The 15,900-nt window shown below is 34.4% G+C and overlaps 1 protein-coding gene and 1 long non-coding RNA gene across 2 annotated transcripts in view; both read right to left on the minus strand.

The window, feature by feature from the left end:
- The window catches only part of LOC107849912 (uncharacterized protein At5g03900, chloroplastic), a 94,947-nt gene extending 84,339 nt beyond the window's left edge, over positions 1–10,608 (minus strand). The window contains exon 1 of the mRNA XM_016694440.2: positions 10,072–10,608. Coding sequence (XP_016549926.1) covers positions 10,072–10,440 — 369 coding nt within the window. The 5' untranslated portion in view covers positions 10,441–10,608. The remainder of the gene's footprint in view (positions 1–10,071) is intronic.
- Positions 10,609–11,510: 902 nt separating this feature from the next.
- Positions 11,511–15,900, minus strand: part of LOC107849914 — a 34,168-nt gene continuing 29,778 nt past the window's right edge. Inside the window, exon 8 of the long non-coding RNA XR_007048677.1 lies at positions 11,511–11,887. This is a non-coding gene — a long non-coding RNA (uncharacterized LOC107849914). The remainder of the gene's footprint in view (positions 11,888–15,900) is intronic.

Below are 15,900 nucleotides of genomic sequence, written 5' to 3' on the forward strand. Positions count from 1 at the left end.
CCAACGCAATGCCTATGTCCCCCCTTTCGTTCAAGAGCTTATGGAAGTATGATTGTCATCTCCTCCTAATGAGAACCTAATCCACCGATACCGGCCTTACCCTTGATGCACTTCACTTGATCAAGATCACGAGTCTTATGCTCCCTAACCTTAGCTATGTATAACTTCGTATCCCCGATTTTTTGCTCTAATTCAGCATATAAGCTTTCGAATGTTACTGTATTAGCCACCATAAAAGCAAACTTAGCCTTCTCTCTAGCTAATTTATACTCCTCTATCCTCCATTTCTCCTCCTCAGTCGTACTTTCCACCACCTTCGCGTAAGCCCTCTTTTTTGCTTCCACCTTCCCTTGTACTTCTCTATTCCACCACCAGTCCCCTCGACGTCTCCTCTCGAGACACCCAACACCTCTCTAGTTGTTTTCCTAACGCAATAGGTTGTCTTATTCCACATACTGACTGCATCCCCTTAACTCCCCCAAGCCCCTATAGCTATCAACTTCTCCCCTATCTTCAAGGCACTAGCTATAGTCAAGTTACCCCATTTGATCCTAGGATGATCATCCACAACCTCCTTCTTCTTCGTTTTTTTGATCTCCAAATCTATCACCAAAAGCTTATGTTACGTCGAAAGAAAGATTCTCACTTGGGATAATCTTACAGTCTTTACAAAGACCTTTATCCTCCATCCTAAGGAGCAAAAAGTCTACCAGAGTCTTCGCCACAGAACTACGGAAGGTAACCAAGAGCTCCTCTTTCTTACAAAAGCTAGAATTCGCTATCCTCAATCCAAAGGCTATAGCAAAATCTAAAAGTGGCGTCTCATGCTTCATTAATCTCGCCGAAACCAAAGCCTTCATGCACATCTTGGTAACCCCTCGGTGATGACCTGATGTGCCCATTAAAATCTCCAACTAAAAGTAGTTTCTCGGTGTTCGGCACACCTCCTACTACATTATCCAAAAGCTCTCTCTTCCTCCTCGTCCAAGCCCGTCTGCGATGCGTATTCACTAATGATGTTCCAAGTAGACTCTTCAATAACCAACTTAATCGACATCAACCTATCAATGACCCTCTTATCCTCTACCACTTGCTCCCTAAGCTCTTCATTTAATAAGATTCCTACCCCTTCCTATTCCTCACACTCCCTACAAATCACAACTTATACCAATCCGCATCTCGCGCTTTAGAACTTATCCATTTGGTCTCTTGAATACAAGTTATACTAATTTTCCTCCTCCATAGAATCTTCACTAGTTTTATGGACTTTTCTTGTAAAGTTCCTATGTTCCACGACCCTACTCTCAACCTATCTTCCTCTTGAATCATCCACGGCAAAATAAATATACGAACTACTAATGCCAAACAAGTAGTATTTGGAGGATGCAGTGTTCAGGAATGCACTGGCATCGTCAAATAATGCGATGATGCAAAGCGATGCGATCCCCTCTCACTGCGTGTGTCTGATGCAAGCCAACCTAACATAAGTTGGCACATCACATGGCTATGCGAGATGCAAGCGCATCATTTTTATTTTATTTTTAAGATCAAATTAAATTTTAAAAAAACGAGTCGTTTCATGTTGATTTATGGTTTAAGGCGGAATATTTCAAGCTTACAGAATAAGAAAAAGAAGTTGCTACGTCAAGACACGTTAAGGAAGATGAAAATGATAAGCAATATGATGATAATAAAGGAATACAAAATTTAGACAATCTTGATGAAGTAGACAAGTTTTAGAACAAGAATTGGATGTTGAAACATTATTAATTTAGATTTGGTTTTTCTTCTATTTTTCTGGTTTGTTTTGCTATTTTGTTGAACTATTTTGCTACTATGGTTAGTGTTGTTCTGTTGGTTTGTCTCGCAACTAGTGTTTCAGTGATCAAACCTGTGATTTTGGTGTTTAATTTAAACTTCTACTTAGATATATTGTCTATATTGTTGATTATATAATTGTGTTTTTTCAGTTCTGTCTACTGTTTGGATGCTCGATTTATTAATTTTTCTTTTCAATTGTGTTCACCTCAATGATGCACTCGCATCGCTTAACGCTTCGCATAATGCGTGATGTGAAGTCTGGTCGCTTTTTTCCGCATCACCTATCCCTAACACTGGGGGGACGTAAGGTACTCATTATATAGGGACACACTGAACTAAGAATATTTTAAGGATCTTTTATGTTATTTAACTTTATAATATAGGTTAATTTGGTGACTTTATTAGTATGCATTTAGCGCCTACAAATTGGATTGGTGCGCAATTGAGTGTCATTATGCAGTTTGACATGCTTGTCTAGCCAAGAATTTTATTTTTGAAATTGTGGTGTTCGGGTCAGCTTGTACGCACCTCGACTAATTCCACGAGATATCTACCACCTCCCACCAGCAACAAGTATCAGGTAACTCTGTCCACCAAGGCTAGAACAAATGGGATGATCACCTAGTGTTTGTCTCTGTTGGGAATTGAACTTAAGACCTCATGATGCTCAACTCGTCCGGTAATTATTTAAACAACATAAAATTGGGTGTAAGGGAGGGATGCAGTTGCTTTGCGTAATTACAAGCTAAGGTAACTTTTTAAATTTCTCCCTTTCTTGATTAAAAAAAATGAAAAACTAAGGTAACTTTTGTAGTTCTTTTTTTATTTTTTATTTTGTCACATATGTTGCTACTCTCAATGTTCTGGGAAGCATGATGCCAAAAAGAAAAAAATCAAGGCACTAGATCACGCATTACGCGAAGCATGAAGCAATGTGAGCGCATCATTTAAGTGAGCGCAATTTAAAAGTAAAAAAGACTAAAAAGAGCATCTAAACAGTAAGACATAACTGCAAAGACCACACAACTATATAATTAACAATATAGACAATATATGTATATAGCAGAAGTTTAAATTAAACACCAACATCAGAGGTTTGATCACCGAAACACCAGCTGCGAGATAGACCAACAAAACAACACAGACAAAAATAGCAAGACAATTCAACAAAATAGCAAAACAAACCCAAAAAAGAAAAAGAAAAATCAAATCCAAATTAATAATGTTTCAATATCTAATTTTTGTTCTTCTAAAGCTAATCTACTTCATCAAGACTATCCAAATCTTGTATTCCTTCACTTATCATCATATTGCTCATCATCTTCAACTTTCTCATCTTCCTCAACTCAGCTTGAAGTAGCAATATTTTTAACCTTGCTATGTAAGCTTGAAGTATTTAAAATCAACATGAAGTGACTCTTTTTAATTTAAAATAAACCCTAAAAATAAAATCAACATGATGCACTCGCATCGGCTCGCACCTCGCATAACCATGTGATGCGCCCGCTTCTGTAGGTTGGTTCGCATCAGTCATACGCAGCGAGAGGGACTCACATTATTTGCCATCATCGCATTATGCGACAATACGAGTGCATTCCTGAAAACCTGAACACCGGCTATTCTTTTGACACTATTACCCTTCTATTTCTCTTATTCTCATTTTTCAACTTCCCAAACATGCTGCTTATGGTGTGCTTCTATATAACTTTACAACTTCTCATATTTTGCTTCTTTGTTATTTTTTTTGTTTTTGGTTTTTCCTAGTTGTTTAACGCAAATTCATATTTTACTAGCTTTGTTTTATTTATAATTATAAATATGTTTTATGAAAAAAAATACCTTCCAAACTCATCTCTCTTTTTGTTATTTAAAATTGAAGTAGTATCACCCATTTACCAAACTTCCCTCCAAATTTCACAAAGTAATCATTCTAGAGAAAAGGGTCACAATCATAAATATCATATTATATTGAGATAAGCATCCAGCAACCCCCCGAACCATGGCCAAAGTTGTTACGACACACTCCAACTTCACAGGGTCCTATTACCCCCTAACTTAATTTTAGCGTATTTTTAACACCATTTTGTGCTAATGTGGCATCTTTATCACATAAAATGAGGCCCACATCAAAGGTGCCATGTCAACTACAGACTGACAAAAGGTGCCACGTCAATTAAAAAGGATGACAAAAATACGTTAAAATTTAGTTCAAGGGGGTAATAGGACCCGCGTGAAGTTGGAATGTATCGTAACAAATTTCGTCATAGTTCGGGGGTACTAGATGCTTTATTCATACCAGTTGCAAAAAAGATATTCATAGTTGGAACTTCTATTAATTATTTTATGTTAAGATATTATTTATTCATAGTCAAGATAATTTTTTTTTTTTACAATATTAGTTAACAATTTGTAATTATGTATTATATTTATTTTAAATAAAAGTTCGTAGCTTAAATACCTAGTTATAAATAATATTTGTTACTTCATATATACACATGTATTTGTCACAAATTAAAGTTTGTTTATTTCTTCACCTAAAGATAAAAAAGTTTACTTACTTTTCTAAAAAAAAATCTTAGAATTAAAAAACATCTACCACTATAATTACACTTGTTCAACCAAATATGACAAAAGTGAATAACAATGTAATTACATTATGGCGTCCAAACATGTCTTTGTAATTACTATACAATGTTAATAATTACCCTAGTGATACGAGTCAAATGGTCATCTTAGCTTTCAATGACATCATTGGAAACCAATACGTAAAGACTCAAGCTTGGGGGTTGCCTAACCGAGAGAACAAGTGTTGAAGTGTGAAGAACAGCCTCATTATACTCCATGGACTCCCCACATTAAGGGCCTTTTTGTCATTGCTTTGGAGCAAAGAGGCGCCTATGGAGTGTAGGACTTCATTAAGGGTCTTTTGGTCATTTTGTTATGTAATAGTGTAGCCTAAGACTATAAATAACTCTTATTAGGTTTATTTTTAGCAACTTTGTTGAATATTTGAGAGAAATACTCTTGAGTGTATTTGCAAGTGTGGATTCACTTGTGGCAAACGTGGAATCGTTTGTATTGGTTACTCGTTCAGAAACGGGCGTTGCTTAGGAATTCGGGTTCCCTTGAGGTCTTCGTAAGAACTTGGTGTTGTTTATACGGGTTTATAGGGGTCTTAGTGTTTGAGACACACTTTGGTTCTTGTTTCTTGTATATCCATATGTCAAGTTATCTATCTTTATATTATTGTGTGTTTGTTATCTTGTTCTCGACCTTGTGTTGAATCCGTAAGTTAGGTTTATCATCTTTTTTTTGTTGTGTGTTTGGGTAAATCTTGTATCATTTGGTATCAGAGCAAGGATTGATTTCGTTCCTACAAAATCAATCTTGGGCTTGTTACTTAGAAAATCAACAAAAAAAGTGTTGAAAACCGAAAATCCAAAAAAAAAGCAATTCGTCCCCTTTTTGGCCCTTGGCCGAAACTTTGGACTTTGAATTTTTGTGTTTGTGTTCTAGTGTTAGATCCTTGTTTCCTAACACTAGAATAGGTGTCAAAATCGAAAATCTCACGGAAAAATAGTTATCCCGTTTTTGTACCTTAACCAAAACTTGAGGCTTGGATTTCTTGCATTTTTTGTGTCTTTTGTTGTTTGTTCTTATTCTCTAACAACACTAATAGGGTCTAGATCTTAGATTTGAGCTTAATCTGGGTTGTTTGAGTTTTCACCATTGTTGAGTTGAAGGTTGAAAAAAACTTAAAGGGTGAATCTCGAAATTGGAAGGGTTGTTGATATTGTGGCTTGAAATGTGTTGTTGGTGATTAGGAGAGCTACGTGAGCTTGGAGAAACAAAAATCATCCAATTCCGGCTTATTTGGGTTAGGTTCCATTTTTTTAATGCTCTTCGTAAATTGTTGAACAAGAACATTCAAAATGGGTTGCTTGATCTAAAAGAGTAGAGAAAAAGAGTGTGATCTTTGTTTGTCTTGAAAGACATAATCCCAAGATCATCCAAAAGAAGTAAGAGTCAAAAAGGCTTCAAAGGCTTCAAAAGGGATAGCCACTGTTTGTCTTAAAACAAATTCCAAGACATCCAAAAGAGGAAAGAAGACAAAGGCTTTCAAAAAGGTGTCTTGCCAAAAAGATGCAAGGAAAGTCAAATCTTTTGAATTTGAAAAAGAAAGGCTCCAAGTCTTGTTGTTTCCCTCCCAAAGTTGATTTCCACTCCTTAGTTGAAGATTGAACAATACAAATTAGAGACAAGAAAATTTTTGAAAATTTCAACAATTTCAATGCCCAATCCAAGGCTGCCACGTCATCACCCTTCAAAAACGACCTAAGGCTCAAATTTTGGATTTCTAAGTTTATTTTCTTTTTTTTCTTTAGTTTCATTTCTTGATTCTAGTACTAATTAGCAACTAGTAATCACCTACTAGGTGGTGGATTAGTTTTTGAATCTATTTTTTTCGTGTGAGCGTTCTTTGTGAGCTTTTGATCGTTTTTGATTCGTTGTAGTTTCTTGATTCAAGTCGATACATAACTTTGTTTAATTGAGTCTTCAAACAAGAATCCACTCCGACCTCAAGCCACAATTGGTACCAAGTAATCTCACTGAAGTACAAACGATATATTAACACTTGCGACGCCAATTGAGCGAATTTTCAAAGATGTGAGCTTGAGAGCTTGTGAGGTTGTTTTCTTTTCTAACCTTAACTTGTTTAATGTTTTTGTTTAGCATTTCTTAATAGGTACAATGGCTCAAGAAGGTGAAACAACACACACCTTGGATAATAGCACCACAAATGCTATGCTAGCTTCCATCATGGAGAAGCTTAATGTTATGGATGGTAGAATGAAGAGCAGGGAAAGATCTCTTTCAAGGAAGATGGACAATATGATAGATCGTCTAAGTTTCCCTACCTACATCCTTCCCAATCCACCAAATCTTCAAGCTTCTTTGAGTGGACATGCTCCAAATGAACTTCAAGGTAATCAAACTAACTCTTGCACTCTAGTAAATAAGGTCAGTAGCCCTCCAAGTGTGAAAGATAGTTTATCTTTAAGTGAGCCTAGTATGTCTTTACTTCATGATGATAATGTACAACTTGAAAGAGTGGAAACACTAGTTGATCCTTATGATGACAAAATTGACTCTTATGATAAGAGCAATTTGTGTCCATCTAGCGTTGAAGCCATTGAGATAAGTGATAGTACATTGTCTTGTGGGGATAATGTGGACCAATTTGTGTGTGAACATAGCCCGCCACTTGGAGATGTTTGTGAAGTGTTTAAAGGACCTCAAGTGAATGGTGATGTTGAAAATGTTGGTCAAATGAATAGGAGTGACCCTCTAATTACCTCTGTTGATGATCATGCTAGTATAGAGGGTGTAAATGATTGAATTGGTGGTAATCTTGGGGGAAAGAAGGGTTTCCTAAACCCGTGTCTATGGACACTCTATCCATTTGATCCCGGTGATCATTTGAAGTATGGTGGTTACATGATTTGTCCCGTGTCTTAGTATTATGATGACATTTACCCTAGAGTAGGCAATGTTATAAAGACGTTTGCTTTAAATTCCTACCTAGATGGTATTGATGTCTCTTGGAATGACTTGAATGTATATGGAATGTATGGCCTTCCTGTTCAGTTTGCAAGTCTATTTGTTGTTCCAAGAAGAGTCTACTATTTGTTGTTCCAAGAAGAGTCTATGTTTTCCACTTGATAAGCAACTCTTGTTCCTTGTTTCTTGTCACACTTATGTGGATAGACAAGTTGATTCTTTCTTCGAAGGGTATTCGGGTAAGAGGGATGTGCGGTATTTAGACATGGTTTCTTGTGATTGGAAGGGTAGTCTACTTCCTAAAAACTCCTTGCTTCCACCCTTAGTTGTTCCAACATGTGATGATTTGCTTGGTTATGTTGTTAATGGAACTCATTTAAGGGAAATTCTTGATGTTTTTCATAGCCAACTCCTTTGCACTTTCAATATTGACTTTTCTTCTAATATTTTGAAGGATGCTTGGTTATATGTGAAGTGTGTGCAACCTTGGCATGATGCTATAATTGATTGTGCTAACCCTAACCCTCATGCCATGAGGATGTTGTGCTTGTTTGTCCTTTCTTTGGTTTTGCAAGGTGTAGATTCGAGGTTGAATCCTTTTCAAGGGAGGATGATACGAGTCAAATGGTCATCTTAGCTTTCGATGACATCATTGGAAATCCGAGAGAATAAGAGTTGAAGTGTGAAGAAGAGCCTCATTACACTCCATGGACGCCCCTCATTAAGGACATTTTTGTCATTGCTTAGTAGCAAAGAGGCACCTATGGAGTGTAGGACTTCATTAAGGGTCTTTTGATCATTTTGTTATGTAATAGTGTAGCCTGAGACTATAAATAACTCTTATTAGGTTTAGTTTCAGCAACTTTGTTGAATATTTGAGAGAAATACTCTTGAGTGAATTTTCAAGTGTGGATTCACTTGTGGCAAGTGTGGATTCACTTGTGGCAAACGTGGAATCGTTTGTATTGGTTACTCACTTAGAAACGGGGGTTGCTTGGGAATTCCGGTTCCCTTGAGGTCTTCGTAAGAACTTGGTGTTGTTTATAAGGGTCTTAGTGTTTGAGACACACTTTGGTTCTTGTTTCTCGTATATCCATATGTCAAGTTATCTATCTTTATAGTTTCAAAAAAAAAAGTTATCTATCTTTATGTTATTGTGTGTTTGTTATCCGGTTCTCGGCCTTGTGTTGAATCCGTAGGTTAGGTTTATCATCTTGTTGTTGTGTGTTTGTGGTAGATCTTGTATCACCTAGTAATAACACAACCTAGTAATTACATTTTGGTTTCCAAACACACCCTTTAGGGTTGTTTGGTTAGTGGGACAAGGATAATAACCCCGAGATAAAATATGGGACTATTTTACCCCGCATTCTATGGGTATTAATTAGTCTCAAGATTATTTCATCTCACCATTGAGAAGGTGTGATAGTTAATCCCATGGGCTATCTTTGTTTATCCCATCCCACCAACCAAACGACCCCTTAGTATTACGATCTCTTCAATCTTGCATACTTTCCAATAAATACTTGTGTTAATACATTCTTGATATCTCCACTGAGTAGTAAGAAATTCAGTCTCAATCTGTAGAAGTTCATTTATTTTCACCAGAATGAAGTTGAGATTTGACAAAAGAAAGTTGCATAGTTAAAACTCAAGGGACTGAATCCTTCTCAAGTAACAAATCCCTGTGTTATTCACTCTGGCAGAAACCAAAATGCAACACTAGCAGATTATTACACTGAACAAGGATGGAACATCATTTTTAGAAGGCATTGCAACAATAGGGAAGTTGATAGAACCTGCAGTTTACATAGCACCTAGGATTTACAACATATGTAAGGCAGAAAGGACGACATCTGTTGGAAGGGAAAAAAGGGATCTATTTACAGTTAAATCATGCTACGCTGTTCTGCTGATTACAGTGGATGTAGCAGCACCCAAGTGGCCTTGGAAACAGATTTGGAGACGTTATGCCCCTTCCAAGGTCCAACATTTCTCCTGGTTGCTTATGCCTAGCACATCTAATCTACAAAGAAGAGGTAGAGCATTTCTGGCAGACGCCTCTAATGTGAAGAGCATTCAGTGGACACAAACCATCTGCTTCCGCACTGCAAAATTACTGTACAATTGTGGGATTTGTGTTCTAATATTTTCAGCCTTAAATGGACTATGCCGCCAACCACACTGAAATTGCTAGAAGGTTGGTAGAAGAGAGAGATGACGGGTATCCATACAAAGATTTAGAATGCAATCCCTCCAACCATTTGGTGGATCATATGGAAGGAAAATCTCCAAAAAAAAAAAAATTAAGACAAAAAGGAGAATGTTACTATCTTAAATTTCATTGTATTTCTTTGCTTTCTTTTTGGACAAACGTGGCAAATGTAGATGATGCTGATGTAGAAGCCATGGTTGACTTTATTAGTTCTCTACACAATCTTTGAGAACTTTTCTGGTATAAACTTATGTTCCTACCAGCATATTCTTGATACTGATACATTAACCTTGTAAAAAAAAAAATAACTGAAGGAACTGAAAGTGGAGAAGTAAGCAATTGAAGTTGTTAATTTGCATAAACATGGTATAATTATGAGAAGAAGAAAAATGGATTGACGAAACCAAGCAATTGATTTTACAAAAGAAAAATAAATAACAAACTTTTTGCCGATAAAATAAATGGATATTTACTTCCAAGAAGCCATTTGTATCGGTAGCGAGAGCTTGCAGAGCTTTCTGAGCTTCAGTCAACTGAAGGCCAGCTTTACTAGCAAGATCCCCAACTGTAACCCTCCTTCCCAATGCATCAACAGCGTCCATTGCCCGCTTCCTAACATCAGACGGCAGCTTATCACTCTCCGCCCTAACCCCAACCCCAACATCAAGACTGGCCCTAACCAAATGAGCTGAACTCCTCCTTCTCGTATACAGGTTTTTGCTAGAATGAAAAGAGTGTACTCGTGAATATTTTAGGATAAACGAGGAGGGTTTTCGACAGAATAGGATGGATTGAGTCTTGGTGGATGTCACTGTGAAGAAGCATGCGGAAACTGCTGCCATTTACTCCAATTTTCTTCTTCCTAACCTAATCAAGATGTTCCCATGGAAAAGAAGAGGTCTCTGCTGGACTAATTTGCTCGGTGAAGAATGGATAAATCCGGAACCTAAATGAGGACTCTAATTTTAAACAGAAAGGAGCCCCCAAATACTCTTTAATTATTGAAATTCATTTTAGAAAATTTGGCTAATATCTTGGGGTTAAAATGTTTACACCCGAGGTTTGTTGTAAAAATCAAACATCTTGAACAATAATCATTTTCCTTCTATTTTCATATATGATTTTTTAAAATATTTATTTTATCATTATATTTATATCAATATTTGTATCTTTTTAAAAAAAATATTTTTTTATTTTTTAATCTATATTTCATATTTTTTATAAAATTTAAAAATTATTTTTAAAATAAAAAAATAAAAGTAAGAAATAAATTGAGTATTTAATTTAGTGATAAACTAAAATGAAATAAATGAGCAAAATAGTAAAAATTAATTTTATTAAAAATCAAAACTCTAATATATATTTATACGTGAAAATAATATGTAATTATAATTTTACAAATATATTTCAATATAGGTATACAAAAATAATTAATAGTCGAGGGTATTTCAGACACAATCTCTCTACCTCTTCGAGGTAGTGATAAGGTTTGTGTGCCCCTACCATCCTCAGACCTTACTTAAAAAATTTCACTTGATATGATGTTGTTGTAGATATATATTTGTTACAAATCAAATGATTGTTGTTGATGAATTTTTAATTACATTTTAAAAAATAATTCATATTAACAACCAAAACTCGTTTATCTATATAGACATTAAGGAATAAGAGAAAATCAAAATATGCATCTATATAATCTATATACATAATTACATACTCACATACATACTTAAATACATATAATATAAAAAAAATTAAATATAAAAAGTACCTTGAGATTTTGTAATTAATTATAAAAGAATTTACTAATAATGCTAAAAGGTGGGCTTGACAATTTGTATACCTATATTGAAATATATTTATAAAATTATTAAACCCTCCAGTTATACTTGAAACTCCTTTTATAAATGTTGTTCAACCTTATACTCATACTGATGCAAAAGGATTTACTGCTACTTACAAGAATAAAGAGATATCTTATTCTTTTGTTACAGATCCGGTAACTAGGGATATAAATGCTTTAATTGATTTGAAGCAGAGACATGTTAATTTTTTACAACTTGAATTACTTAGCATGAATATTTGTGATACAATGAAATCTGCTAAGGTACAGGAAAAAATTAAATTAATTTTTGAACAAATGGTTGTTGATATTTATGTTGATCACCCTCGTGCTTTTTGGAATTGCAAAAGGCATATTGTTACTCTTCCTTATGTTGATAATTTCTATGAGGATAATATCCCAACAAAATCGCGACCTTGTCAAATGAATGATCAATTAATTGAATTCTGCAAAAAAGAGATTGATAATCTGTTACAAAAGGACTTGATAAAACCTTCAAAATCTCCTTGGTCATGTACTGTTTTTTATGTTAATAGCGCAACAGAAAAGGAACGTGGTGTTCCCAGGTTGGTAATAAATTACAAAACTCTGAGTAAATATTTAAAATGGATTAGGTATCCTATTCCAAATAAAAAAGATTTATTATCCTGGTTATACGATGACAATATATTTTCTAAATTTGATTTAAAATCTGAATATTGGCAAATTCAAAATTTCAAAGGGCATACTTATAGAACTGCTTTTAATGTTCCTTTTGGGTAATATGAATGGAATGTCATGCCTTTTAGTTTAAAAATTGCCCTATCAGAATTTCAGAAAATAATGAATGATATATTTAATTCTTATATAAATTTCATCATCGTTTATATTGATGACATTCTTGTGTTTTCTAAAATATTTAAATTACATATCAAGCATCTTGATATTTTTAAGAAAATTGTGATACAGAATGGTTTGGTGATATTTAAATCAAAAATGAGTTTATTTCAAACAAATGTTAGATTCTTAGGACATAATATTTGTCAAGGGAAGATTACTCCCATCCAAAGATCCATTGATTTTGCTTCTAAATTTCCTGATGTTATAACTGACAGGACTCAATTGCAGAGATTTTTGGGAAGCCTGAATTATATTTGCCCCTTTTTTGAGAATTTATCTCGCGATTTAGCCCCATTATACGATAGGCTAAAAAAGATTATAAAGGCTCTTGGAACAATAATCTCACCAATATTGTTAAACATATTAAACAGCGTGTTGAATCTTTACTCTGTTTAACTTTAGCCAATCCTGCTTGGCAAAAAATTATTGAGATTGATGCGTCGAATATTGGTTATAGAGGAATACTGAAACAAGTTAATCCCCATGATAAAACTGAATGCTTAATAAGATTTCATTCAGGTAAATGGACTAATAGTTAGAAAAAATATGCTACGGTAGCTCATGAAATGCTAATCATTGTTAAATGTGTTCTAAAATTTCAAAATGATCTTTATAATCAAAAGTTTTTAATAAAAACTGATGCTCAATCTGTAAAATATGTGTTTGATAAAGATTTTAAAAATGATGCTTCAAAATTAATATTTTGATTTTGAAATTCAATATAAAAAAAAAAAGAATTGATAATTCCCTCCCTGATTTCTTATCTAGGGAATATCTAAATTAAAAATAAATTTTTATACATATTTTTTGCCTGAAAAAACTTTGATCACCATTTTAAAGATAATTCCTTAATATAGAGACATTCAAAATCTCATAATTGATATGATTGAAGAAGAATTTTCTGTCTTCAATTATGAAGAAATTAGAGATATTGATTGGTATGATTTGGAAATATCTAATTAATTGTACTCTTTGCAATATGGCAACTGATCCACCATAGCAAATAGCCAGAGGAAAAAAAAAAGGTAAATCGGGAGCAAGATCAGCCTCCGCAGGAAGGGGAAAATCATCCACAATAATAAAATCATATTCAGGATCGTATGATCCTCTTCCAATTCCCCAGTTATACAAATGGAAAATAGAAGTTTGATAAACTCCAAAGTACCACAAACAGGTGAATCTTCATCATCACAGTCGATCCATCTGGATGATATTCCAGAAGACAGCCCGTTGTACGAACAATTGCAAACCTATCTGGTAGCATAAAAGAATGATACGTTTGCTTCTATTACGAAGGAAAAGGACAATGATGATATGAAGTCCTATGAACAAATTGAAAATAAAGAAATGATATTTTTTGTCGAAAACTTTGAAATTCAGAGGTAAAATAGACCTGGGAGATACTCTACAAATATTTGATAAATGATTTATATTTTTTGGGTAAGTCATACAAAACCCGCACTTATTATGAAATGATTCTCATTACCACAGGGAGTGCAGAATTTGAACATTTCTCTGGGTACAATAGTGAAGAGAATGTTTATAACTTCTCTAAAATTGTTATTAAACGGATCATATCCATAGAAGATTGGAGATGACCTCAATGACTGAGAAACAGAAATTGCTTAAAGGTTCCAAGATCAACTTCACTTATTGGGACTACATTGAAGCTTTCTTTAAAGCTCTTTATTATAATAACGACAAACATAAGCATACTTGGTTTATAAAGATATGCGCAAAGATATTTGCAGAACCTCTCCCTAACTGGTTTATAGAATGGTGGTCTTATTATGGTTCGACCGTCCAGATATTGTCTGATCCATTCCTCAAGTTATACAAAAAATGGACCAAAGTATCCCCGCATCTGAATGAATTATATCATGCAGATCATATCTGTAATTTAGATAAAATTGATCAAATGTACTTCTTTATTGAATTTTCTATTCCCTGGATTCATAAATGGACTCCAGAACTAGGGTTCACTAAAGAACAAATTCCTTGTTTGTATAGGGTATTTTATAATAATTTTTGGGACAAACTGATGTGCAAGGATCCCAAAACAAAAATATTGTATGGACAAGAACTAGATATTATTATAAAGACGATTCAGGAATATTTTATAGCCCCTCGAAAAGATATTATCGAGCATAAATCATTAAAGCATATTGCTAGAAGAATCTCTGTCCATGACGGAGATAGGATCGAGATGATTGAAAAATATTTGGAAGAAGTTCGAAGAAATTTGATGAAATCAGTTGATAATCATGATAAGTAGGATACTTCCATAGAGTGTATAACCAGCGATAATATCGTCGATGAAGAAGTTCAGGATTCTCAGCCTGTTTTTTCGGATAAACCACTCTCTGATGAAGCCATTGCAAGAACTGAAGAATTTCTTAGAATATCAAAAGAAAAAATAAAGTGTAATACACACAGTATATTTACTGTGCACGGGACCCAGATGTAGGACCCTTAGTACTATTACTACACAGTAGATCTACTGTACATAGGACCCGGATGTGGGATCAATAATACTATTTGTAGATACCTTTTTCTTCATATAAATAGATGCCTTCATTTGTTAGGGAAAGAGGTAATTTTCATCTTTTTATCTACATTTTTACATTTTCTCTCTCTAGCTTAGAGTGCTCTCTCTTTTCTCTTGTAAAATAATCTCAAGTGTGGAAAAAAAGCTTGTCATTATTACTATTCTGGTCTGGTATCTAACCATTAAAGGTATTTTATTCTATTTGTAATTATTTACTCTCTCTCTCCGGCCGTGACTGTGTCCGGCTAGATAATTTTCATATCTATGCTGGAGATCTAATTTCTTTTGTATAATAACTATGAAAGATCCAAACTCTATTAAAATATAAAAGAAATTTTTTATAGTTTCTTGGCTTTGTTCTAAGATGGTCGTCGAAGTTAGTACTACTTTTGTTGGCTTTGTCTTAGTGACTACGTTTAGCAGGCCATGACTTTTAAGCCCGTTAAAGATGAGAAAAGGGGCGCCTCTCACGGTTAGAATCGCTAGACACATGGACTCAACTAGAGTATGTATTGACTTCTGACAGGCCCCTTGCTTGGGTAAAAAGATTCAATCTTCCATACAGTCAATAAGCTATATGAAATTCTTATATATTTCAGTTGGTTTTTCGATATTAACTTATAGGTCTGGAAGGTTTCGTAGATTACCGCCAACCCTCACATCCTGAAGTCTGGTATCAAAGCCTAGGAACTTTCATGGTTATTATGTAATAGAACTGAACTTTTCAGTATAGATATGAATTTTCTACTTATGGAAATGAGAGATGTGAGTACTAAGAGTCCTCGGCTTGAAGAGGTAGATATACCTCAAAACCTTGACTTGTTAAACAAGTAGACTATTCCAAAGGTTGATATTAAAACCATTCATGATTATGGTTGGTTTGATAAAGTTCTTTCTAAACAAATAATAAAGACGACTGAACAATTTTTGGCATTAAATTCGTCAGAACAGACGATTTGATTATTAAATACACGCAATATTAATTTATATAAAAATCATTATAACTTGATGCATATTGGAATGGTTCAGATT

Source organism: Capsicum annuum, chromosome 12 (genome assembly GCF_002878395.1).
Source record: "Capsicum annuum cultivar UCD-10X-F1 chromosome 12, UCD10Xv1.1, whole genome shotgun sequence".
In the NCBI taxonomy this organism is placed as follows: domain Eukaryota; kingdom Viridiplantae; phylum Streptophyta; class Magnoliopsida; order Solanales; family Solanaceae; genus Capsicum; species Capsicum annuum.